We start from the raw sequence: 23,657 nt of genomic DNA, 5'->3' as shown, positions 1-23,657 counted from the left end.
TTATATTTTAATTTAGTATTAGAATAAATAATTATGAACAGATATGTACTTGTGCCCGTCCCATGATCCTCTCTTTCTTTTCGCCATCTTAGCCGCAGCCATGAAGTGAGTGATTCTGTTTGTTATCCGCAGCCATCGGCGCTTAAAATTAATAAAATAACAAACATTAAACAATCATGTTGCATGAAGATGTTTCAAAGTTTAATAATTCTATTGTATTTCTTGAAGGGTCGAGCTGTGCAGCTTTAGCGGTTACAAAATCTACCCTGGTCACGGTAGGCGATACGCCAGGATAGACGGAAAGGTAAAGAGACGCCGGCTTTCAATTTATTTGTTACAGTTTAGAACATTGTTGCAGTAATAAAAGCCCAATAAAGACATATCGACTTAATTTATTTGCATACAGTGTTTATGCGCTAGTTTGTTACTGTGTGAATATACATGACATGACTTTGCTATGTGTGGAAATCTCTACCAATAGTACAGTGCGGCGAAGGAACGTACGATAGACGTCCAATTTCCGTACGTTTATAGTATGTTGATTCCAGATCATACACACAATCCTCAATTAATTGATGTTCATTAAAATACTTATCATTCATGGTTGGCTGGTCAGCCGTGAGATATGCGCGAAAATGTAACATATCTTTAGTAATAACAGCATATTGTAACTCCATTCTTGCGTTGTGAGTGTGAATTTGTCTTGAGCTCAAGTACCTGTAAAGTTAAGCCTTGCTGTGTCGTGTGTTTAAATTGAATTTATGCATGGATGTGGTGCGTCTTATTGCTGAGGTAATTGTGGAGTGCAGAATGACTTATCATTCTATAGACTTTGTGTGTCTCTCTCAAGCATGTTGCCACAAAGTTTAATTCATCTGTAAATGTGGATTATTTATGTACAATGTTTGCTATAAAATTACTTGTTTTAATTGGTGGTTTCACAGCTTCTCATCTTAGTGCCGATTGTAAGGTGTAACTGGTCATATAGATTAAAACACAATGTTAAATGTTTGCCCTAATTATAATGGCATGTTCACCTTGTTGGAGATCTATGGTTTGATCAAGAGAGTCTACTGAGGTGGGGGCAACATTAGTTTGTGGAGATTTGATCTGTATCATGTATTGTGCACAGGGTAGACTGTAAACATGACTCGTCTGTGCATAAACTGGTAGTCACGTCATAATTTGGTAAGAGTATAATGGTTACAAACGAGAGGAGGCCATTCGGCCCATCTTGCATGTTTTGGTTGTTAGTAGCTTATTGATCCCAGAATCTCATCAAGCAGCTTCTTGAAGATTCCCAGGGTGTCGGCTAAAACAACAACATTGGGGAGTTGGTTCAAGAGCCTCAATTCTCTGTTCTGAATACCCCATTATCTAATCTTCATTTGTGACCCTTGGTCCTTGTTTCTTCTTTAGGTCGAAAAAGTCCTTTTGGTTCACTGGTAGAATTTTTAATGCTTGAATTAGATTGCTGGGAAGTCATCTTTGTTCAAGACTGAATAGATTAAATTCTTTAAACCTGTCTGCATATGACATGCCATTTAAACCCGGAATAATTCTGGTCGCTGTTCTTTGCACTCTTTTTAGAGCAGCAATATCCTTTTTCTAGCGAGGTGAACTGAACACAATATTCTAGATGAGGTCCTACTAATGCATTGTAATGTTTTGACATTAATTCCCTTGATTTAAATGAAACACTTCACTATATATCTGAGCATTTTGTTGACCTTTTTGATAGTTTCCCTAATTGTCTAGATGAACACATTTCTGAGTCAACAAACTCCTAGATCTATTTCATAGATTCCTTCAATTTTAGTATCTCCCATGTGGTATTTTATAATGCACATTTTTATTGTCTGTTCAGTATCTTACACTTTCCTATAAAATGTCATTTGCCATGGGTCTGTAGAATGTGGTCTAGATAATTTTTGAATGACCTTTGCTGCTGCAGCAGTGTTTGCCACCCCTATTTTTGTGTGCAAATTTAACAAGTTTGGTTACTATACCGGAATCTAAGTCATTAATGTAGATTAAGAAGAGCAGAGGACCTAATACTGATCCCTGTGGTACTCCACTGGTTACCTTGATCCAGTTTGAGGTTTCTCTTCTAATCAGTACTTTCTGTTTTCTGTATGTTAAACACTCCCTGATCCATGTGCCTGCATTTCCATGAATCCCTACTGTGTTTAGTTTGAGAATTAATCTTTTATGGAGGATTTTCTCAAACTTTCTGGAAATCTAAATGCAATTATCATCAAATCAAGCAGGTTAGTTTGACATGATCTCCCTTTCCTGAAACCACGCTGACTGTCTCCCAAGGGTACTGTTACCATACTGGTGATTTTTTCCACCCTATCCAACAGTGTATTATGTGGATTAGAATGTTGCTGTACATGTCATATTTTTTCTTATTAATGTTGCTATATCTCTCTTTCTGAATATAATGGTTTGTTTTTTTGTAATAGGTTTTCCAGTTCCTGAATGGAAAATGCGAGGCAGCTTTCCTTTCCAAGAGGAATCCTCGGCAGATCAACTGGACTGTTCTATATAGGCGCAAGCACAAGAAGGGCCAGTCCGTAAGTGTTTACATGGCATGGTTATTGAGCTTGCATGTCCATACAGTGGTGGGAAGTTTGAGAACCCCAACTGTTAATATAGGAATACAGATACTCAATAAATAATACTATTTTAAAATTGGAAAGAAAGGCTGTTAACCCTTGATCTGATTATGGAGTTTGACTTTGCATCATCGTACCCAATTGTACATTAGAAGTTCAGTTCCATTGACCTAATTGTAAGATTCTGTTACCCTGTGTGTACTGTTATTGCAGATGCATTTATGATTTGCAAAACATAACTTGCGTATTAGGTCGTGGCAGTAGGTAAACGTGTTATAAGTAATATATATTTGTCCAACATGCTGGAACTCCAGCCCATGGAGTGGGTTATCAAGCACCATTTCCTAACTATGCCTGTGTTTCTTTGTCGTAGGAAGAGGTGCAGAAGAAGCGAACCCGCCGTGCTGTGAAGTTTCAGAGGGCCATCACCGGCGCTTCTCTGGCAGAAATTATGGCTAAAAGAAACCAGAAGCCTGAGGTGCGCAAGGCCCAGAGGGAGCAGGCGATCAGGTGAGAGAGAGTTCAATTTATTTGCAGCTTCTGTGTTGTGTGGCGAATTCAAGTGGCATTTTTGGTTCTGACTACAAACCTGTTCAGTGGGTGTAACCTAGAATCCGTGATGTACAAGTTCTGGCCATCGAAGTCTCTCGCGTTTTTGGTTCACGTCTAAAATAGGGAAAGCAGTGATTTGGAAACTGCAGTGCAACTTTAAACAATAATGCTGAGCATCTCATCTGTCATACATGTATGGCCTCAAGTATCTTCATGACTAACTTATTTTCACATGTAATTTAAAATGACTGTAGGGATGTACCATTGGTTTTGTACAATAATTAAATTAACGTTTGTTTGAATATAAACAGGGCTGCTAAGGATGCTAAGAAAGCCAAGCAGGTAACCAAGAAGACATCTGCCCCAAGTGCTAAGGTAAGATAACTAATTTTTTTAAATTTTTGGACCATGTTTCACAAACTGCAATGTAGGTATGTTAGGTTAAAGGTTGAGCTATCCTACACTTGTTGTTGCATCACTATCTCAAAACGAATGACAAGTCTCAAAACTTGAGGACATAGTTTTCCTGATTTCTGAATTGGCTCAATTTGCAACCACACTCCAATCACTGCCTCATAGTGACTCTGCACTGCCTCGTTGTGTCTGCGTCGGACTCACAAAACAAAATGAGTGAAATGATGCTTTACCATCTTTCGGGACTGACCTGAAGTGGAGACAACCTTTTCAACTGATCACTCATTTTGGGCTAAGGGGCCTAACTAGATGTCCTCAATATTATGTAATTTCCAGGGCCTTGTCTTTTTATATACATTTATTAAATGTTCAGAAAGGCTGTTGCATTAATGAAGCTCAGCTGAGAATAAAATGTAATTCTTCATATTGGCAATGTTGTAGGAGTTAGAAATACCTGTAGCTATTAGCTGTGTATGTTTCAGAATCCTGGACATATATGAATTCTGATGTATTTAGTGATCTGTGTAGGCATAAAATGTTTGGTTGGTTCCAGATTTGCAAATGGAGACTGGCTAGTTTTTTTTTTTTTATATTTTCCTCCTTATATTGTTAAAATACCTTCATCTTGCCACTTTCTATAGCCTGATAGTTTGGAAAGAATATTGGATGAGTAGGATTTGTGGAACTGAACATTGTATTTTTCTCTTTGCAGGCTCCAGCAAAGGCTGCACCTAAACAGAAGATCGCCAAGCCCACAAAGGCACAGCAACCACGTGTTGGTGGAAAACGCTAAGCAAAATGAAGTGTCAAGGATCTGTAATAAGTTGACATTTGCAAACACTGTGTCATGAGTATTTATCTGCAAGGTGAATAAAGCTTTTTAAAGCAGCATGTAGTTCTAAGAATTTTTGCTGGAATGGCAACACAAGCATTTTGAAAAGACCTGGTTTAAAAGTTTGCCAATTTATCAAGTTTCTTTTTAGCACTACACTAATAATACATGCACCTGGTTGAGCAATTGAAGGCCTGTGCATCTTGGGATCTGCTCACAAATGTAAATATGTAACTTAATACATATTTTTTTACAGACATTGGATATTAGCTGGTACAGCTGATCAATGGGCTATGCTGTGCCACAGTTTTGTGATGTCTGTTTTTGTTAACATAGTATACCACTTCTGAATTGAGTCGCAGACTAAATCCAGCATTAGCAACAACACTGATGTTGGAACTCACAATGTGTCTTGCTTTATACTGCAAATAAAAGGACACTGCTTTACCAATGTTTCCAATAAAGGTCAGATGCTCTGTTACTACTCTAATAGAATGTTAAAAAGCACAGCTGACAGGACTCCTGTTTTAAAACCACTGCTTACTAATGAAGTGCTTCAAGCAGATGCTTGAACCCTGTCTAAAAGTTCACTTTTTCAGAGGACAGATGATTATTACAGACAAAGGTAGGTACACAGCTTCAAGAAGTTGTAATGTAATGGTGATAAAAGCATTGCTGAGCCGTGTTCCTAGTTAATAAAGGAACTCCCTTATACCTTACATTGTATCACACTACAGCAATGCCATTATCCTTTAAAGAATTGGTCAGAGTGCTTTGTTTCTTAAAATGTTTGGTTTTGCAAATGTCCCTACCATATTTGTTTTTAATTTACTCATACCCTCTCAACCAGTTGAGCTCCTGATGTCATTGATGTTTTCTGATTAAAGCGAATGGATTGCCATTGCTTGACCAGTAAATAAGTTTTAACTCAAACTGTGTCTCTTTAATGCAACTTATATATAACACCTCTGGCATGATTAAGGCATAGATGAGTTAATGTTATTTTTATAACAATAAGCACAGTCGGTAAAGCATGGAACTGATTTTTTTCCAGGTTTGTGTTCATCCATCTGTATGTCGCATGTTTTAGCATTTCGCTGAATAATTGGTTTATTCTATACTGTTCTGTACATACTGCTTTTATGTTACGCAACTGTTCCATCATAGTGATGTCTCAATTTATAGCCGTAGCGGGGATCTGGCATATACAGTACCACAAAACTTTACACAGCACATATATCATAAACGTTCATTATTAGCGTACCTTTTTAATTATTTTATTTTATAAAATGCTCTATTCTCATTTCTACACTGAACTCCTTGGTCTCTATTTACGCTTTTACATAGCGCGTTCCACCAGACCACGCCCTAATATAGAATAGTTTTGTCATAGTTACTTTTAAGCCCCATTTCTACTCTGATCCATACACATATTCCTGCTTCTAAAATTATAAATGCACACATTCAAGTTTTATAGCTCAGGAAGCAACGTAAATCTCTTTGTTCTTCCAGTTTCTTACTGAGAAACATTTAACATATTGTAGCGATCTCGGTTACCGCAGGCAGGCGCATTACACAGGGCGAGGCAATCCACACAGGCGGAGGGCAAGCGCGAACCCGGGACCTCAAACTGAAGCATAGCATCTATACCACTGTACAAAAGAGCCGGCTCTGTACACACACATGCACGTTAGCAGACAGCATTATGTTCTAGAAAAAGTACGTTGATATCCATTAATTTAATGTTACGTTTGCAATGCCACACTGATAGGGTGGAACGAAAGTAGCAGTACTGTTCATAAGTAAATCTACATTAAAATACTGCATAAATAGTTCATATTATTTGAAATACAGATGTATTTAATTTGAATGTAGTAATGAAAAAAATGGTATGGTTTAAATAGTAAAGCACTGTATTAATCGCGCGCTGTTTGGTTTTGAACCTTTTGCATCTCCTTCACCATGTGTTTTTGTTTACTTACAAACGAACTCTACTAAATGTTAAAATGATATTGCTTTGTAAGCTTGGTGTGCTGTCTAAAAGCTTGCTGCCTTCCAGGGTTTGTTACTTACCTTCTCAGCTCCGGACACGTATTTTGTCGGGAAATGTTCCCCCAACACAGCAGGGGCAGATGTTCACTCGGGAGTTGCGAGTGAACTGCGCAGAAAGGAATTAGATACAAAGCCACTTTGATCCTGGGTGAGGGCATTGGACCGCAGCTCCTAGAACACGTTGGACAAGTGTTTGTAAAGGCAGCTGTACCTGTAGACTGTGAGATTGTCAACATCAACTCCTGCACTTCAGATGACAAGGAAGTCATGAAGGCCATGAAAACAATTGACCGGGACTGAAGAGCAATATCCAGACAGATCACAACCAGCTCCCTAACCAGGAGTCAAAGAATCTCTTACTTAGGACCAAGCTTGACCTTTTCGCCAATATGCTCCACCATAAATGCTTACCAGGGGTTAAAACCCGACACAACGGCATTGACATAGTTGTCATTAGGGAGAACACAGAGGGGGAGTACTCAAGGCTGGAGCACGAGAGTATGCCAGGGGTCGTGGAGAGCTTAAAGATTAACACACGATCCAACTTCCTCAGGATTGCCCAGTACACTTTCGAGCCTGCCCACAAACATGGGTGAAAGAAGGTGACAGCAGCCCACATGGCAAAGATCATGAAACTGGCTGTTGGTCTGTTTCTCGAGTGCTGCAAGGAGATGGCGTCAGGCTTCGCAGATACCAAATTTAAACAGCTGATAGTGGACAATACAACTATCTTTTTTTTTTTAACAACCCAGAGATTTTGTATTAAGTCTCGGATTTGCTAAAGGTTTTCCAAAATACTAATCTTCCAAAGCATTTTGAAATTAAATTTGACCCCATTTAAAAAAAAAAAAAAAAAAAAAAAAACACTTATAAAGGGGAACTGTAATGCAAATCAATATATAACCATTTCACTAGAAATATGTTAACTAAAGCTTTTGACGCATTTACAGCCTATCCTTTAGCAGTATAACGTACAAAAAACATTAAAACAAATTAGCATTGAATGTATTGGCGCTCTTTTCCGTCGCACTTTGTGTCACGTCCTGTTTTGACTCGAGCTATAGTCACACACAGTATTATATTGAGCGTATGTATGTCCAGTTCCTGCATTATGTGGCCAATGTTTTGTTATGTCCGCCCTGTGTTGGTCTCTAGGGCTTAATCACACAAATATATTTTCTGTTACTTTTGCACCTGAAAGCTTTGCATCCCAAAATAATACACCCTGACGACGTTAACAGGGGTGGGTGGCTGTCAACACTATGACGTAACAGCGGCGCCAGAAAGGTTCTAATATGGAGGGGGCCTGCAAAAAAAAAAAAAAAAAAAAAAATGAAATACTGCCCAAACGCTTGACTTTTTAACAAAATTGGATACAGAGCCTTGTTATTTTGAGTACAGTTCCCATTTAAAGAGTCAATGTACAGTATGATAACATAGTACTTTGCATTTTTATTGCATGTTCAGTCGCCACAAGCTAGAAAGGCTGTATCAAAGAAAAATTCAGTGTTGTGGTGTGATTTAGGCAGAACTGAGATTGAGAGAACAATGCACAAGCTAAACTGACAAGAACAATCTTATTGCACTTAACTATTGAAAAATAATGAATAACAAGTTCTGTTGCAATTGCGTATCTTGGAGTCGCAGGAATAATAATAATAATAATAATAATAATAATAATAATAATAATAATAATAATAATAATAGTCATTTGCTTTACCGACACACGATTAACAAGACACCGCACACAAATTAGAGAACCATGTAACATAATTTATTTTAAAGTTACTTTGCTTTCCATATTAATTCCATTGTATGTACATATACTTCTGAAGCACAGGATACTCAGCAACGTGATGGTGACGCATGTGGAGTTTCCAAATTGGACAAATAGTTGTTTTAAAACAACAGCGAAACGATATTTGTTTGTGTAACATACATTCCCTAACCCACACCATAACGTTAATGTTTTTGCAGATAAAAAATGGTTTCGGACTTTCCGCTCAACATGGTCCGCCCATCAAACGCAACATCCGCTTGTGCAGCAGCCATTTTGTCTGTTCATGCAAGCCTGTCCCGCACGTTCAATAACTGCAGTTCCCCCTTTGAAAACATAACATATATTTATCATTTTTCTTAGCTTTTTAAACCGAATGGAAATTGAAATAGGTTGAAAAAACAACCGTTCATTAGAGCAATCGAAATCGTTGACAGATCTTTGCGCTTTATTTGTTTTGCTGCTGCTGTTGTGCTAAAGCGGCGGTTGGGGGTTGGTCAGGCATGTCTAGCGAGGAGAGCTACCTGGCCATCCTGCGCTACCTGACTGATGAACGTGAGCCCTACGCCCCGGGGACAGAGGGAAATGTCAAGCGCAAGATCCGCAAGGCTGCCGCCTGCTATGTTGTGCGGGATGGTACGCTGTACTACCAGCGGCGTCAGAAAGGCCGGGAGAAGTTTGCCGAGCTGGAAGTAGTTTTGCAGGCTGGGCGGCGGAAGGGACTGATCGAGGCCGCACACATCACCGCCGGAGGAGAGCACCTCAACCGCCACCAAAGCTGGCATCTCATATCGCAAAAGTACTGGTGGAGAGGTGAGTTTCGCACTTTAAAATTGTATTTATGTCATCGTTTAGCTTTGACAATAAACCTACCTTAGTTAATTTAATCAACGGGATCTTTATTTTACTGAAAATGATAGTCTGCTCTTTTTTGTATTGTTGTCAAAACACCAAGGTCATACCTCCTGAGTTTCAGGTTAGAGTTATATTGTACTGAAACCAATAATAATATTAATAATTATACGGGTTTTTAAATTTGCCTTTGCCATTATGTAAATGGGTGGTCATCACGGGCAAACGTGTTTTGTTTTTGTTCGTCTGTGTGGTGGTGTGTACCAATTATCAGCCATATTTTCTGGCCATTACTGTGAGTTGACAAAACAACCGATCTGTTGAACCAATTCAATTATACCAGCTTGACATAGTTCTAAACAATTTATTTCTTTTCATCATTACACTATACATTATTACCAGTTCCAGCACATTTACGCCATGCTTGTCGTCAGGCCTGCTGGTTACAGTGACCTTTTAAAATATTAAGCTGGGACAGCTATGGGTGTAGTTTCTCATGGTATTTCAAGCCTGGAATACCCAAATCGCATTCCAATACACGCAGCATGCTATTGATAGCGCAATGTTATCAATGAGCATGTTGTTATTAATGGGACTGAAACAGAAACACTAACATGTGTAAAAATGAATTCAAATAAAATACCTAATAGGCACAACCGTTATGTCAAATGAAACATTTAGAGATTGTAATGTCACCTCATTTAAATGTGGACCTTTGTTACAGCACTTCCTCCGTCAGAGCATCTGGGGGCAGGGCAGTTCTCTCAGGCTGTAGTCCAAACTCGTACTCTCGGAGTTCCAGTTCAAATTGTGGTGCTATCGATCTGCTGTCTATAGAAAGAACAGAATCAGTTTCAAATATCTTTCGATCCTATTTTAGTGGCAGATGGAATCAAGGCATAGGTTTCTGATTGACTAGAGGTCTGACTTTCATCCTTCATGTCACACTCGCATATTCTGTTGTTGCTACAATGTTGTAATTGTGGTTAATCTTATTAAATAAGACACCATATTAGGACATTTATTGGGTCATTTATTCTGAAGTGGACCAGAGGGGCTATAGCCCCCTTGCCTCTATGACTTGCATTAATACTTTCTTTTTTATGGAAAGCGCATTATACACACTTTAAAATCTTTTCACAATTGTTTTACACACAGATGTAGTCTGCACTATTAGCAATGCTCAGATATCCTGGCATATTGCTGATACACCACCCTGTTCTGTCTGCCGCCATCCCTTTACCTACAGGTATATTAAAGCATGTGAAAGACTATATCAAAGAATGCAGCCGATGCCAGGAAAAGCAGGATCGCACTCGGGTGTGGCCTGACTCGGTACCCCTGGATGAGTTTGGTGAGGACAGCAGAACCAAGGAGGATGATGAGGGCGAGGAGGAGGAAGAGGAGGAGATTAGTATCTCTGAGCTGCAGTCCAGTGCCAGACCCAGGCCCTCTAGAACAGTCAAGCTTGTTTCCAAGCATGAGCTGGTGTTTGTAAGTAAGCCTTGTGAGTCAGCAAAGATAAAGCTGTCATTAAATGTTTTTCACTATAACGTACTCTGATTCATTTTATCATTGTTTAAAAAACAAACAAAACTATTATATATATATATATATATATATATATATATATATATATATATATATATATATATATATAAAATGTATACCTTTTGTTGCCTTAATTAAAAATAAAAACTGAAATAGCTTGGTTGGATAAGTGTCCACCCCCCTTCTAATAGCAATCCTGAATTAGCTTAGGTGTAACCAATCACCATCAAAATCACACACCAAGCTAAGTTGCCTCCACTTGTGTTAAACTGTAGTGATTCACATAATTTCAGGATAAATTCTTGTAGGTTCCCTCTACTGGGTAGTGCATTTCAAAGCAAAGACTCAACCATGAGCACCAAGGTGCTTTCAAAAGAACTCCGGGACAAAGTTGTTGAAAAGCACAGATCAGAGGATGGGTATAAAAAAATGTCAGATGCCTTGAATATGCCTTGGAGCACGGTCAAGACGATTATTAAGAAATGGAAGGTGTATGGCACCACCAAGACCCTGCCTAGATCAGGCCGTCCCTCCAAACTGGAGGACCGAACAAGGAGACTGATCAGCGAGGCTACCAAGAGGCCAATGGCAACTTTGCAAGAACTTTACAAGCTTTTATGGACTTTTTTTACAAGACTGGTCAAAGTATGCATGTGACAACAATATCCCAAGCACTCCACAAATGTGGCCTGTATGGTAGGGTGGCAAGAAGGAAGCCATTACTCAAGAAAGCCCACCTTGAATCCTGTTTGAAGTGTGCAGAAAAACACTCGGGAGATTCTGTAGCCATGTGGCAAAAAGTTTTGTGGTCTGACAAAACTAAAATGGAACTTTTTAACCTAAATGCAAAGCGTTCTGTTTGGCGCAAACCCAGCACAGCGCATCATCCCTTGGCAGCATCATGTTATGGGGATGTTTCTTATCTGCAGGGACTGGGGCACTTGTCAGGATAGAAGGGAAAATGAATAGAGCAAAGTACAGAGAAGTTCTTGAGGAAAACCTGCTGCCCTCTGCAAGAAAGCTGAAAGTGGGATGGAAGTTCACCTTTCAGGATGACTAGGACCCAAAGCACACAGCCAAAGCTACACTGGAGTGGCTGAGGAACAAAAAGGTAAATGTCCTTGAGTGGCCCAGTCAGAGCCTCGACAAATCCAATAAAAAATTTGTGGCATGATTTGAAGATTGCTGTCCATCAACGCTCCCCAAGGAACTTGACAGAGCTTGAACAATTTTGTAAAGAAGAATGGTCAAATATTGTCAAATCTAGGTGTGCAAAGTTGGTAGAGACCTATCCCAACAGACTCACAGCTCTAATTGCTGCCAAAGGTGCTTCCACCAAGGCTTAACTCAGGGGGTGCAGACTTCTCCAATTATGATATTTCAGTTTTGTATTTTTAATATGTATTTTTCTCCCAATAAAAACTTTTTTTCCCCTTAACAATGTGGAGTATGGTGTGTAGATAAGTGGAAAGAAATGATCATTTAAATGCATGAAACTCCAAGGCACTGACACCAAAATGTGAAAAATGTTGGTGTAGACTTTCTATAGGCACTGTGTATATACACACACACACACACACAAACACACACATATGTACTTATATAAGCTGATATTCATAAGTGAAATGCATTCAAAAATTTAATTTTTAAATGAAAATGTAAATCTTGTCAATTTCAATGAAATGGCCACCCAAAGCAAGGGGATTTCAGTCAGTTAAAAGTCTGTATAACACGGTGTTAGAACACTGGCCTAAGTATGAAAGTGTCTATGTTAGATGTTCTCTGAGTTAACTAGCATGTTACCTAATTAACATTTTGCCACCAATAATTGTTAACAGGTGAGGAAACATGATTACTATAAATATGGGTAGCATAGGCACAAGTTTGTCAGTGAATGTAAGGGAGCAGAAAATGGGAAAATACGCTCAGTTAAGCAAAGAAAAAAGACAATTCCCAGAGAATTGAATGTTCATTTCTCTACTATAAGCCGCCTCCAACGTCATTTTAGAGAATTTGGCAGTACGTTAACCGGCCTCACAACCGCAGGCACGTGTAACCACACCAGTCCAGGACCTCCACATCCGGCTTTTTCACCTACGGGATCGTCTGAGACCAGCCACTTGGACAGCTGATGAAACTGTGGGTTTGCACAACCGAAGAATTTCTGCACAAACTGTCAGAAACCGTCTCGGGGAAGCTCATCTGCGTGCTCGTCGTCCTCACCACGGTCTTGACCTGACTGCAGTTCGGCGTCGTAACCGACTTCAGTGGGCAAATGCTCACCTTCGATGGCCACTGGCACGCTGGAGAAGTGTGCTGTTCATGGATGAATCGGTTTCGACTGTACCAGGCAGATGGCAGACAGCGTGTATGGCGTCGTGTGGGCGAGCGGTTTGCTGATGTCAACGTTGTGAACAGAGTGGCCCATGGTGGCAGTGGGGTTATGGTATGGGCAGGCATACTGAATTGCATTTTATTGATGGCAATTTGAATGCAATGTGATACCGTGACAAGATCCTAAGGCCCATCCTTGTGCCGTTCATCCGCCTCCATCACCTCATGTTTCAGCATGATAATGCACGACCCCATGATGCAAGGATCTGTACACAATTCCTGGAAGCTGAAAATGTCCCAGTTCTTCCATGGCCTGCATACTCACCAGACATGTTACCCATTGAGCATGTTTGGGATGCTCTGGATCAACGTGTACGACAGCGTGTTCCAGTTCCCGCCAATATCCAGCAACTTCGCACAGCCATTGAAGAGGAGTGGGACAACATTCCACAGGCCACAGTCAACAGCCTGATCAACTCTATGCGAAGGAGATGTGTCGCGCTGCATGAGGCAAATGGTGGTCACACCAGATACTGACTGATTTTCTGATCCACGCCCCTACCTTTTTTTTTTTTTTTTTTTTTTTTTTTTTTTTTTTTAAGGTATCTGTGACCAACAGATGCATATCTGTATTCCCAGTCTTGTGAAATCCATAGATTAGGGCCTAGTGCATTTATTTCAATTGACTGATTTCCTCAGTAAAATCTTTGAAATTGTAGCATGTTGCGTTTGTATTTGTTCAGTGTGTGTGTATATATATATATATATATATATATATATATATATATATATATATATATACATATATATACATACAGCTCTGGAAAAAATTAAGAGACCACTGCAAAATTATCAGTTTCTCTGGTTTTACTATTTATAGGTATGTGTTTGGGTAAAATGAACATTTTTGTTTTATTCTATAAACTACTGACAACATCTCTCCCACATTCCAAATAAAAATATTGTCATTTAGAGCATTTATTTGCAGAAAATGACAACCGGTCAAAATAACAAAAAAGATGCAGTGTTGTCAGACCTCGAATAATGCAAAGAAAATAAGTTCATATTCATTTTTAAACAACACATTACTAATGTTTTAACTTAGGAAGAGTTCAGAAATCAGTATTTGGTGGAATAACCATGATTTTCAATCACAGCTTTCATGCGCCTTGGCATGCTCTCCACCAGTTGGGTGACTTTATGCCACTCCTGGCGCAAAATTCAAGCAGCTCGGCTTTGTTTGATGGCTTGTGACCATCCATCTTCCTCTTGATCACATTCCAGAGGTTTTCAATGGGATTCAGGTCTGGAGATTGGGCTGGCCATGACAGGGTCTTGATCTGGTGGTCCTCCATCCACACCTTGATTGACCTGGCTGTGTGGCATGGAGCATTGTCCTGCTGGAAAAAACAATCCTCAGAGTTGGTGAATTGTCAGAGCAGAAGGAAGCAAGTTTTCTTCCAGGACAACCTTGTACTTGGCTTGATTCATGTGCCCGTCACAAAGACAAATCTGCCTGATTCCAGCCTTGCTGAAGCACCCCCAGATCATCACCGATCCTCCACCACATTTCACAGTGGGTGCGAGACACTGTGGCTCGTAGGCCTCTCCAGGTCTCCGTCTAACCATTAGATTAGACTGTTTCGAACCGTCCTCGTTGTGCATTTCTCCCGACCTACCGTTTGCCATTCTTTTTGTAGGTCACTTGATGTCATCTTACGGTTGCTGAGTGACATTCAAATGAGTTGGCGGTCATCCCAGTCAGTGGAGAGTCGTTTTCGCCCTCTGCCGGTCTGTAGCTTTGTTGTCCCCAGTGTGTGCTGCTTGACCTTGTTCTTCTGAACCGCCATCTTTGAAATTTTAAGGATGGAAGCAACCCGTTGCTCACTGTATCTCTCTGCCAGTAAAGCCAGAATTGAACCCTTCTTTTCCTCACTCAAAACTTTCCTTTTCAACTCTTTGGGCATGGTCAATAGTTATTTTTAACTACTACTAGCACTGTTTTGCCATCCAGCTGGTCCTATTGCAAGAGGATAGTGATGACCACAGGAGTGGTTTTTATACTTTTTCTCATTAACTAAGATTTGGTTCAGGTGATCCCCTAATCAGTATCTCATTCAGTAGAATGAGGTGTGCCTGTGTTGGAATTCAACAGACACTGGGATGGAATGGCTGCCATACATGTAGAGATGCTGATTTAAGAAAAATTTGCAGTGGTCTCTTAATTTTTTTCCAGAGCTGTGTATATGTGTGTGTAATATATATATGTGTGTGTGTCCATTTTCTTGATTGGAGCTACTGTACTTCTTGAAAATGACTTGAAAATGTTCCCTGAAACAAGGTGGTAGATGTTACATGGGCTTTACTGTCTTCCTGTTTGAAAGTGCAGGAGAGGCGTTCTATTCGTCTCATCCCAGACCTGCCTGACTGTACTCCCCTCCCTCCTCCAAACATTCCTTTCACAACTCTCTGCAAATAGAGCCCTGCCAGTGAACCCTAATACACAGACGACTTGTGAATACCAACATGCAGAGAGAGGTCGTCTTTAAAAATTGATCTCTCTGCAATGCTATCCTTTTGATTTCTCTACTTCATTGCTCTCTTTCGTCAGATATTTTGATGCTCCAACTGTGCCTTTTTGTTTTTTTTTAATATTTGTAATTTCTTTTAGGTGGACAGCAAAGGCATTGTAAAGCAATGCTCATCGAAGCATGGACAGGCGATGCTGGACAAGCTAAACTCGCAGAGGCTCAATAATCAGTTCTGCGACATCACATTGCTGATCGAGGGGGAGGAGTACAGGGCGCACAAGTCCGTTTTGGCAGCCTGCAGCGCCTACTTCAGTGAGCTCTTCATTGAGAAGGGAGCCATCTCCAGCCACGAGGCCGTAGTTGATCTGTCAGGTACTTTGGCGTCTCTCAAAATGAAATGTAATTTTCAGCTGTATGAATGTAAAATTGTAGCTTGCTAAGGAAATGTTAATTTACCAAGCTAGAGAATCCTCAAAAACTGTATACTTGAAGGATGCAGTAAATATGATAAGTAGTAATTTCCAAATAAATAAGAAATAACCTAAATAGCTCTGTCAGTGTTTTAAAATAGATTTGCTCTGCTGTAGGTGTTTCATGCCCGGCAAATAGATCTATCTGCTACGCTTTTGCTAAGTGGAATGAACCCCCCCCCCCCCAAAAAAAAATAAAAAAAATAACCTGCATTGTTTTGTCCACCCCCCAGGCTTCAGCAAATCCAGCTTTCTTCCTTTGTTGGAGTTCGCCTACACTTCAAACCTGTGCTTCAACTTCTGCAGCATGGCTGAGATCGCCACTCTGGCACGCCACCTGCTTATGCTGGAGGTGCTGGAGATATGTGAATTTGTGCACAAACAGGTGGAGGAGAAGAAGCTGACAGTCTACCAAAAGGGGGACGTGCACACCATTGTGTCCTCTGGGGTCGTGTCTGAGGAACATGAGGCGGCCCAGGCTTTCACCGAGGAGCACATAGAGCCGCAGCCTCCCCAGGAGCAGGAGGTGGAAATGCCTGGGAACAGTGAAGAGGGGCCTTTCCTGGTGACTGTCCAGGATGACGACGATGCCTCCGGTGGCATTATTTTTAATGGGGAGACTGCGGCTGCAGGAACCAAACATCAAGCTGACATTCAGACCATGAGGGTAGCAGAGAGTATGACTATAGCTGCTGTAATCCAAAGCACTGAGTCTCCAGCTGCGACTGAAGTCATTCAGGATGACCCCCCAGAAAAAAGCCAAGAGCCTGACGCCATTGTGATAAATATTGAGACAGCCGAGGGTGCCTCAAAAGCCGTGGTGCATTTGGAGGCCAGAGCACCCCCTGTTATAGAGGAGGAGGAGGAGGGGGCAGAGGAAGTCCAACAGCCTGTTCCGGTCCCTAAACGGAAGCGCGGCCGTCCGGCCAAGGTGAAGCAGGAGGTGATTGTGGTGGAAGAGGTGGAGACCCCGGATGTCATGGAGGTGGCCGAGGACAGTGCAGGCCTCTGTGACGGGGAAGCCACAGTGGATGATACATATAAGAGCAGACTGAGGCAGCGCTCCCTGGAGGAGGGGGGCTACATCCGGCTCCACATGGGCATGGAAAACAAGCTGCAGAACAGGAAGGGGAACCCCCGCTCTGCTGTCCAGAAGGTATGGTTTTACAGTCTTTCTTGGGTGTGTTTTTGTGTGTCTGTGTGACAGGTGCACAGGTAAAAATCAATTGTATGCGCTACAGTTATTATGGATCCAGGGTCCACAACCTTAATTAAAAGCAGTTCAATCACAAGTTTCTAAGTAGGTTGAAAATAAAAAATACACACTTGGTGGCCGTCTTGAATTGGTTCAATTTATCAATGGGAGGTGGAAAAGTAAACTGGGCTGTTGTATCTTGTTTCCCCTTGAGGGGTCTTCTTTGCAATATGTTACCCTCAGTGAATGTGTCACAGAAAATCTATTGTAGTAGTTTCCATTTAGTAATTGAGGAATTGATGTCGATCTGTAGGTGGCTCAGCGGCTGGTGAAACGGGGGCGGTTGATGCAGCCTCCCAAGAAGCAGCAAGGAGAGCAGGCTGAGTCGACTGAGAGTGAGCACATGTGCACTGAATGTGGTATGGTCTTTCAGCGCCGGTACGCCCTCATCATGCACACACTGAAGCATGAAAAATCCAGAGGTTATAAATGCACGGTATGTGTGATACACATGTTGCTTAGGAGTGATTTTAACAACTTCTTGTGATCACATGTTCTATTTCATTCCTTGGTACAAATTAAACAGTGGCTTTGTCAGAAGTGTATTTTGAAGAAAGAAGAAAAGTAATTGCCCTTAATTACAAAATTAAAAAAAAATCCTTTGTTTGAACTAAATCAAAGAAATTCTTTAAAAGTGCTAAAGTAGGCTAGCTTTGTAAACAATCAGGAAAAATTATTAATGATTAATTATTCAATCAGGACATAGCCACATTCCCTGCGTGTATTTGCAAGGGATGGAATTAACTCCATCCCTGCCAAAGTTATATTTAAAGTTTACTTAAACGCACTATATACAACTGAAAATACACCCATGGCTAATTTTTAAATAGCATTTATGACACAAGAAGATCTTATGGTGCTACACAGTTTCACACTTTTCAACTTCTGCAGGTTAAAAAGCGGTCTGTAGTCCCTTGTGTAAAATGTACACAGAATTGGCAGTTTATTGAGTTTCTCTACAAAGTAAGAGCTGGAGCATGAACTGTAATTTTCATTGAGTGTGGTGAATGATGCGTGGGGAGGTTTAGAGCAGGTCAGGGATGGCATACATTTAGGGGAAACAGTCCAAGGCATGCAGAACACATACTGGATACCCCTCTACATATGTGAAGGATTAACAAGTGTAGGAAAGTACTTATGATAATGTTTCTTCCATAGCTCTGCAATAAGGATTTCCAGTATGCAGCCTCCCTGCGTGCCCACTTGGTCCGACATAAACGCAAGAGTGAGACCGCACAGCCCAGCAGCAGGGCAATCCCTGAAGCGGATGCAGAGGAAGGGGCAGCAGTGGGGAAGTCCAAGGGCCGAACTAAGAGGGAGTTTGTCTGTGATATCTGCGGGAGGACTCTGCCTAAGCTCTACTCCCTCCGTATACACATGCTGAATCACACAGGCGTCCGGCCGCATACATGCAAGGTACAGCCATCAATATCTCTCACATTTTTAATCTCAGAAAAATATTGTATTCTTGTTTGGTTCTGTCTGCTTTCTTGTTCTTTTGCCATCCACTATGCTACCAGTCTTGCCCACCGGATATCAAACTACAGAGTTTAAACCAGTAAAAACACTATACTGACACACGCTTGCCACCATTTCGCTGCTTTAATGGCTATGCTTTAAACTCTGGCCATATCAATAATACATACCACATACTTTGACATAAGGTTGTTGTAAGTGGTACTTAGTTGTATTTTCTTCCTTATAGTTCAATTACAGGTGTGGCCCAGTGAACATTAACCGCTTCAGTGCCATGTGTGTGACACAGTATGTTTTCATTACAAAAAACAAGTAAATTTCCCTTTTTGGTTTTGCATTTCAGGTGTGTGGGAAGTCATTTGCCCACAAGCATAGTTTGAAAATGCACAAAGCCCTTCACGATACCTTAAAGCAGTTTCAGTGCACGTTGTGTGATAAATCCTTTGTCACCAAGCGCAGCCTCCAGGAGCACATGAGCATCCACACAGGTAAGAGTGGAACAGGGAGCGAAAATAGTTGTATTTAAAAAGAATGGAAATGTAGCTTTGCAATTAAAAAAAACAAAAAACAAACAAAAAGTTATATTTAATGTAGACTGAATGTATGATGAATGTCTACCTAGATCCCATGATGAAATCAAGCTAAATTAAACTGTTGATGTAACCTCATTCAGTCTGTTTGGAGGGTTTTTCTATTTCCTAGAAATGTAAACATTGGAAAACAGTAGTACTTGTCTGATAGTGCACTCATTCTCTGTGAGTACAGAAGGTGTACATATTATTATGCCTTACCTTAATACATTTCTGTTTTTAATTTGGGCACAGGAGAGTCCAAGTACCTGTGCGCTGCATGTGGGAAGTCATTCCACAGAGCCTCGGGACTGAGCAAGCACTTAAAGAGGCACCAGCCGAAGCCTGAAATCCGTGGATTCCCATGTACTCAGTAAGTGTCATTGCAGTAACCATAAAAAGATGAGTGCCGATCAGAATCTGTGAAACCTCAGTTCATTAGTTACACACACTGGAGATGGTTAGGTTGCTCTTAACAGTAGCAGATGTAAATTCTGTTCTGCCACTCTAAAACATTTAAAACATGCTTATTGTGTACAAGGGTTAGAAAAAAAATCAAACATCTAATGATGCATGTAAAGCTCTTTAGTGTAGAACACATTTTAATGATTGAAATTCTATTAAGATCCTCCACTACTTCGATCACTGGTACAGATCACACTGAATGTAATGTTTTCTACTTAATTTTCCCCCTGCAGTTTATCATTAATAATGTCATAAATTGGTCAGACCATTGAAAATGAAAGACCAGTTTAAAAAATAAATCTGTATGGCAAACTTGAAACCCTATTACAGCATTAAGTTGCACAGTTGCAATGTATTAGAAGTGATGCCCTCAGTAGTGAATCAAACTCTCTTGGTAACAGATGTGATAAAAGCTTCTATGAGGCGAGAGACCTCCAGCAGCACATGAACAAGCACTTGGGCTTAAAGCCGTTCCAGTGTCAGGTGTGTGGGAAGTGCTACAGCTGGAAGAAGGACTGGTACTCCCATGTGAAGTCACACTCTGTCTCCGAGCCCTACAAGTGAGTAGAACATCTGGTAAAGCTGGTTGTGTTGTACAAACTCATGTCTCAATTAAAGAATTATAAAAATTATAGTCTACAGTGGAGGTAACACATAACAGTAGTTTTAAACCTAGTAACAGGAGACTTGGAGACTTATTTTGAGGCAACTTTGCTGTATCAAACCCAAATGGTGTTCCATGCTTTGTGTTCCCTCAGCTTAAGTTAACAGGTAAATAAAAAAGCTTAACCAGTTCTCGGTTAAAAAAAAAAAAATTGTAATCCTGAAAACCTTGATTGACCTTGTATCAGGAGGAAATTCGTAGAGGGTAGATGGGCTGACAAGGCATCCCATATCCTTCTGGAAGCAAAATTCACAAGTCCCATTGCTTAAACGTATTATTTATACCACTTTGACTATTCCGGAAACACTGTTATTTGTTTACACAGTCATTGATAGTGGCACTCAGTACCTGAGTTATGAAAAGGATTAGGAATACATAAACTGTTTCTATGGTTAATCTCCTTTTCTAATGGATGTTCTAGGTGCAATGTGTGTGGGAAAGAGTTTTATGAGAAGGCTCTGTTCCGGAGACATGTCAAAAAGGCCACTCACGGCAAGAAGGGCAGAGTGAAGCAGAACCTGGAGCGTGAATGCGAGCACTGTGGTAGGAAGTTCATGCAGCTCCGCGAATACAGGAGACACATGAACAACCACCAGGGTAAGAGACTGGGACAGACCACAGGTGCTTTCATTGGGTGGTGGATCACATTAGTTGGAGAACCCTTATAATGCAACTATATTTAGCACATGTAAAATTACTTTGGCACATATAAATGGGCAACACAATAACCCTCTTAATACTGCACTAAAGCACAATGTGATAGGATATCTGCAGTAACCTGTACCAGAACTGGAGTAATTGTGTAACTTTTATTCTTTATCTATCTTTTGCTTGTTTTGTTTTTTTTGCACATCCTTTTTCTTTTCATTTCTAGACCGGACTGTTTTCTAAATTGCTGTTATTTTCTTTCAGGCGTGAAGCCTTTCGAGTGTCTGACGTGCGGAGTGGCGTGGGCGGACGCTCGCTCACTGAAGCGGCATGTGCGCACGCACACAGGAGAGAGGCCCTACGTGTGCCCAGTCTGCCAGGACGCCTACATCGACGCCCGCACTCTGCGCAAGCACATGACCAAGTTCCACAATGACTACATCCCTGGCAAGATCATGCTGGAGAAGGACACACTGCAGTTCCACAACCAGGGCACACAAGTGGAGCATGCCATCAGCATCATTGCCCCCGACCTGCCTCCCGAGCTGGGGGAGCGGAGCGAGGAGGAGCTGGTCAGCGAGGAGATCGAGACCGTTCTGGTCACTGAGGAGACCATTGAGGCCGTTGAAGCAGTGGCCGCCACTGAGGAGTGTGATGCTGTTTCCACCCTGTCTGACCAGAGCATCATGCAGGTGGTTAACTACGTCCTGTCCCATCAGACAGGCCCCGTCAAGCTGCCTGAGGTTCCCCCTGAAGCCATTGAAACTGTGGAAGTGGAAGTGGCGCATGTTCCAGAGACAGAGTGATACACAGCACTCATTGAGCAGTATTTATCCTAGCTCCTGCAGACCCCACCTCTTCTCCAGCTTGAGTTTTATGGCAAGAACGGACATATGCTTTTGTACTTGTTCGTTTTGTTTAAGCTTAAGAAATGACTTAGCATACTTAAATTGGGTTTAGCCTTTTATGTAAGGGGAAAACACCAAACCTGCTTGAAAAAGGTAATGTTGCAATCTGTGAAAGTGTAAATAGCAAGGTGTTTTTTTTTTTTTTCCTTTTGCTTTACAAACTTGGACAGAGTACAATGACAATACTTAATGCCGCTTCGTCTAGAAAAGTCCACCACCTTGTTTTGACTGTACTTTGTTGGCTCCCTCCTGTATATGGCCGTATCAACCACATAATGTTGTATGTGCTTTGTAATTCTGTTGAAGAATAAACGTATATGACTTATGGAGACCATGCACTTGTTAATAGTCTCCTACCTTGATAAGACCTTACACTACCTCTTTGCAGATCAAAAACGATGGTTTCTAAATAAACCTTGCAAGATTGTAGTTGACTCTTTCTGATGTAGGCCTATTACTTTATGTGCTCTTCTAAATAGGGTGTGTTTTGCTCTAGGATCATTCCAAACTCAATAGAGAGAAATCTTTTGATATCAAAAGTATAAAGCTGTTACAGGTTAAAGAAAGGCTAATTGTTAAACAAATCCAATATTAAAAGTTAAGATACAATTGCAAAGAGGTAACTTGGTGCTACTGAATTTCAATAATTTTCCATATATGTCTCAATTGATATTTAAATTCTGGATTAATTGACAGAGACAATGGTATTTTTACTTCCCAGTGCTTATATCTAATCTGGTAATTAATCGTCATTAGAAAAGAGAGTATCCACACAACTTATCCTAAACACTTTATTTAATCAACTCATTTGAGCAGTCTGAAAATCAAAATGTGATGATCGCACACTTGAAGCATTAAAAAAAAAAAAAAATGTATAGCACACAGTACGTTTTGTTTACATATTTAATTTACATATCCTGTCTTACCTATTTAACAGAAAGAAAATGCTATATATAATACCCGATCTCATAAAAAAAATCTAAATAGTGATGTTAAAGACCATCATTACCAGCATAGTATTGTACCTGCTGACATGTTTTGCAGTTTTACATCAGGATAACCTTTGTGTGATAACTAGAAATCTCAGGGTCTCGAGTTAAATGAAGACTTAATTAAAAACTATGTAACACAATTTTTGTTCCTGGGTAGTAAGTGTTATTTCCTAATTGCTTATGCCTCAAAAGTATAGAAAATGGCTATTATTCCCCACAAACTTTGCTTTTGTGACCAGGACAGTGATATTTTGAAATTTACCTATTTCCAATGAGAAAAGGGTCTTTTCGTTCGCATAAAGTCAGAAAAAAACAAATGTATTTATACTAAAGTAATACAAAAATGACTACAAAAGATTTAGAAGTGAGTAGTTTTTCTGGATTTACGATTATACTGTAAATCACTTTCACGAATCAGCCCCCAAATGTAGTCTCCCATCATGTTCTCGTTATACTGTCCTTGGTAGCGACATTCAAAGTCCAGTATATCCTGGTGGAAGCGCTCTCCTTGCTCCTCCGAGTACGCTCCCATGTTATCCTTGAATTTATCAAGATGAGCATCAAGGATATGGACTTTGAGGGACATCCTACAGCCCATTTTGCCATAGTTCTTCACCAGTCTCAACCAGCCCTGAACCACTACAACAAAGCTGTTCCAAGCCGCTTTCTCCTTACTCGTGAGCTTCTTGGGGAA

At 40.6% G+C, this 23,657-nt stretch overlaps 2 protein-coding genes, 1 non-coding gene and 1 pseudogene across 3 annotated transcripts; all 4 read left to right on the top strand.

Moving 5' to 3' along the window:
* Nucleotides 1–29: 29 nt before the first annotated feature.
* LOC121327934 (60S ribosomal protein L24-like) lies at nucleotides 30–4,475 on the top strand. The gene is made up of 6 exons (XM_041272291.1): nucleotides 30–105; nucleotides 229–304; nucleotides 2,469–2,579; nucleotides 2,995–3,131; nucleotides 3,485–3,548; nucleotides 4,300–4,475. The coding sequence occupies exons 1-6, from the start codon at nucleotides 44–46 to the stop codon at nucleotides 4,378–4,380; spliced, it is 531 nt and encodes a 176-aa protein (XP_041128225.1). The 5' UTR covers nucleotides 30–43; the 3' UTR covers nucleotides 4,381–4,475.
* On the top strand, nucleotides 3,802–3,871 carry LOC121328196. The gene has a single exon (XR_005951657.1). It is a non-coding gene; the product is annotated as a small nucleolar RNA SNORD2 (small nucleolar RNA).
* Nucleotides 4,476–6,576: 2,101 nt separating the features above from the next.
* LOC121327780 lies at nucleotides 6,577–7,253 on the top strand (annotated as a pseudogene).
* A 1,274-nt stretch (nucleotides 7,254–8,527) lies between these two features.
* Nucleotides 8,528–22,300, top strand: LOC121327878 (zinc finger and BTB domain-containing protein 11-like). The gene is made up of 11 exons (XM_041272176.1): nucleotides 8,528–9,061; nucleotides 10,350–10,594; nucleotides 15,657–15,888; nucleotides 16,220–17,142; nucleotides 17,495–17,677; nucleotides 18,400–18,657; nucleotides 19,061–19,205; nucleotides 19,542–19,659; nucleotides 20,153–20,311; nucleotides 20,837–21,012; nucleotides 21,328–22,300. The coding sequence occupies exons 1-11, from the start codon at nucleotides 8,752–8,754 to the stop codon at nucleotides 21,867–21,869; spliced, it is 3,291 nt and encodes a 1,096-aa protein (XP_041128110.1). The 5' UTR covers nucleotides 8,528–8,751; the 3' UTR covers nucleotides 21,870–22,300.
* The last annotated feature ends 1,357 nt before the right edge of the window (nucleotides 22,301–23,657 follow it).

The sequence above is a fragment of the Polyodon spathula genome, chromosome 15 (genome assembly GCF_017654505.1).
Source record: "Polyodon spathula isolate WHYD16114869_AA chromosome 15, ASM1765450v1, whole genome shotgun sequence".
Taxonomy (NCBI): domain Eukaryota; kingdom Metazoa; phylum Chordata; class Actinopteri; order Acipenseriformes; family Polyodontidae; genus Polyodon; species Polyodon spathula.
Note: the sequence above shows the minus strand (reverse complement) of the source record. Positions and strands in the feature narration are given on the sequence as shown.

Bases quoted from the DNA above. Each gene is read 5' to 3' on its own strand.
- LOC121327934 (XM_041272291.1), top strand. From the start codon at position 44: ATGTACTTGTGCCCGTCCCATGATCCTCTCTTTCTTTTCGCCATCTTA. The intron at 106-228 runs GTGAGTGATTCT...TATTTCTTGAAG, and splicing joins ATCTTAGCCGCAGCCATGAA to GGTCGAGCTGTGCAGCTTTA. The intron at 3,549-4,299 runs GTAAGATAACTA...TTCTCTTTGCAG, and splicing joins CATCTGCCCCAAGTGCTAAG to GCTCCAGCAAAGGCTGCACC.
- LOC121327878 (XM_041272176.1), top strand. From the start codon at position 8,752: ATGTCTAGCGAGGAGAGCTACCTGGCCATCCTGCGCTACCTGACTGAT. The intron at 18,658-19,060 runs GTACAGCCATCA...TTTGCATTTCAG, and splicing joins TCCGGCCGCATACATGCAAG to GTGTGTGGGAAGTCATTTGC. The intron at 20,312-20,836 runs GTGAGTAGAACA...TGGATGTTCTAG, and splicing joins TCTGTCTCCGAGCCCTACAA to GTGCAATGTGTGTGGGAAAG.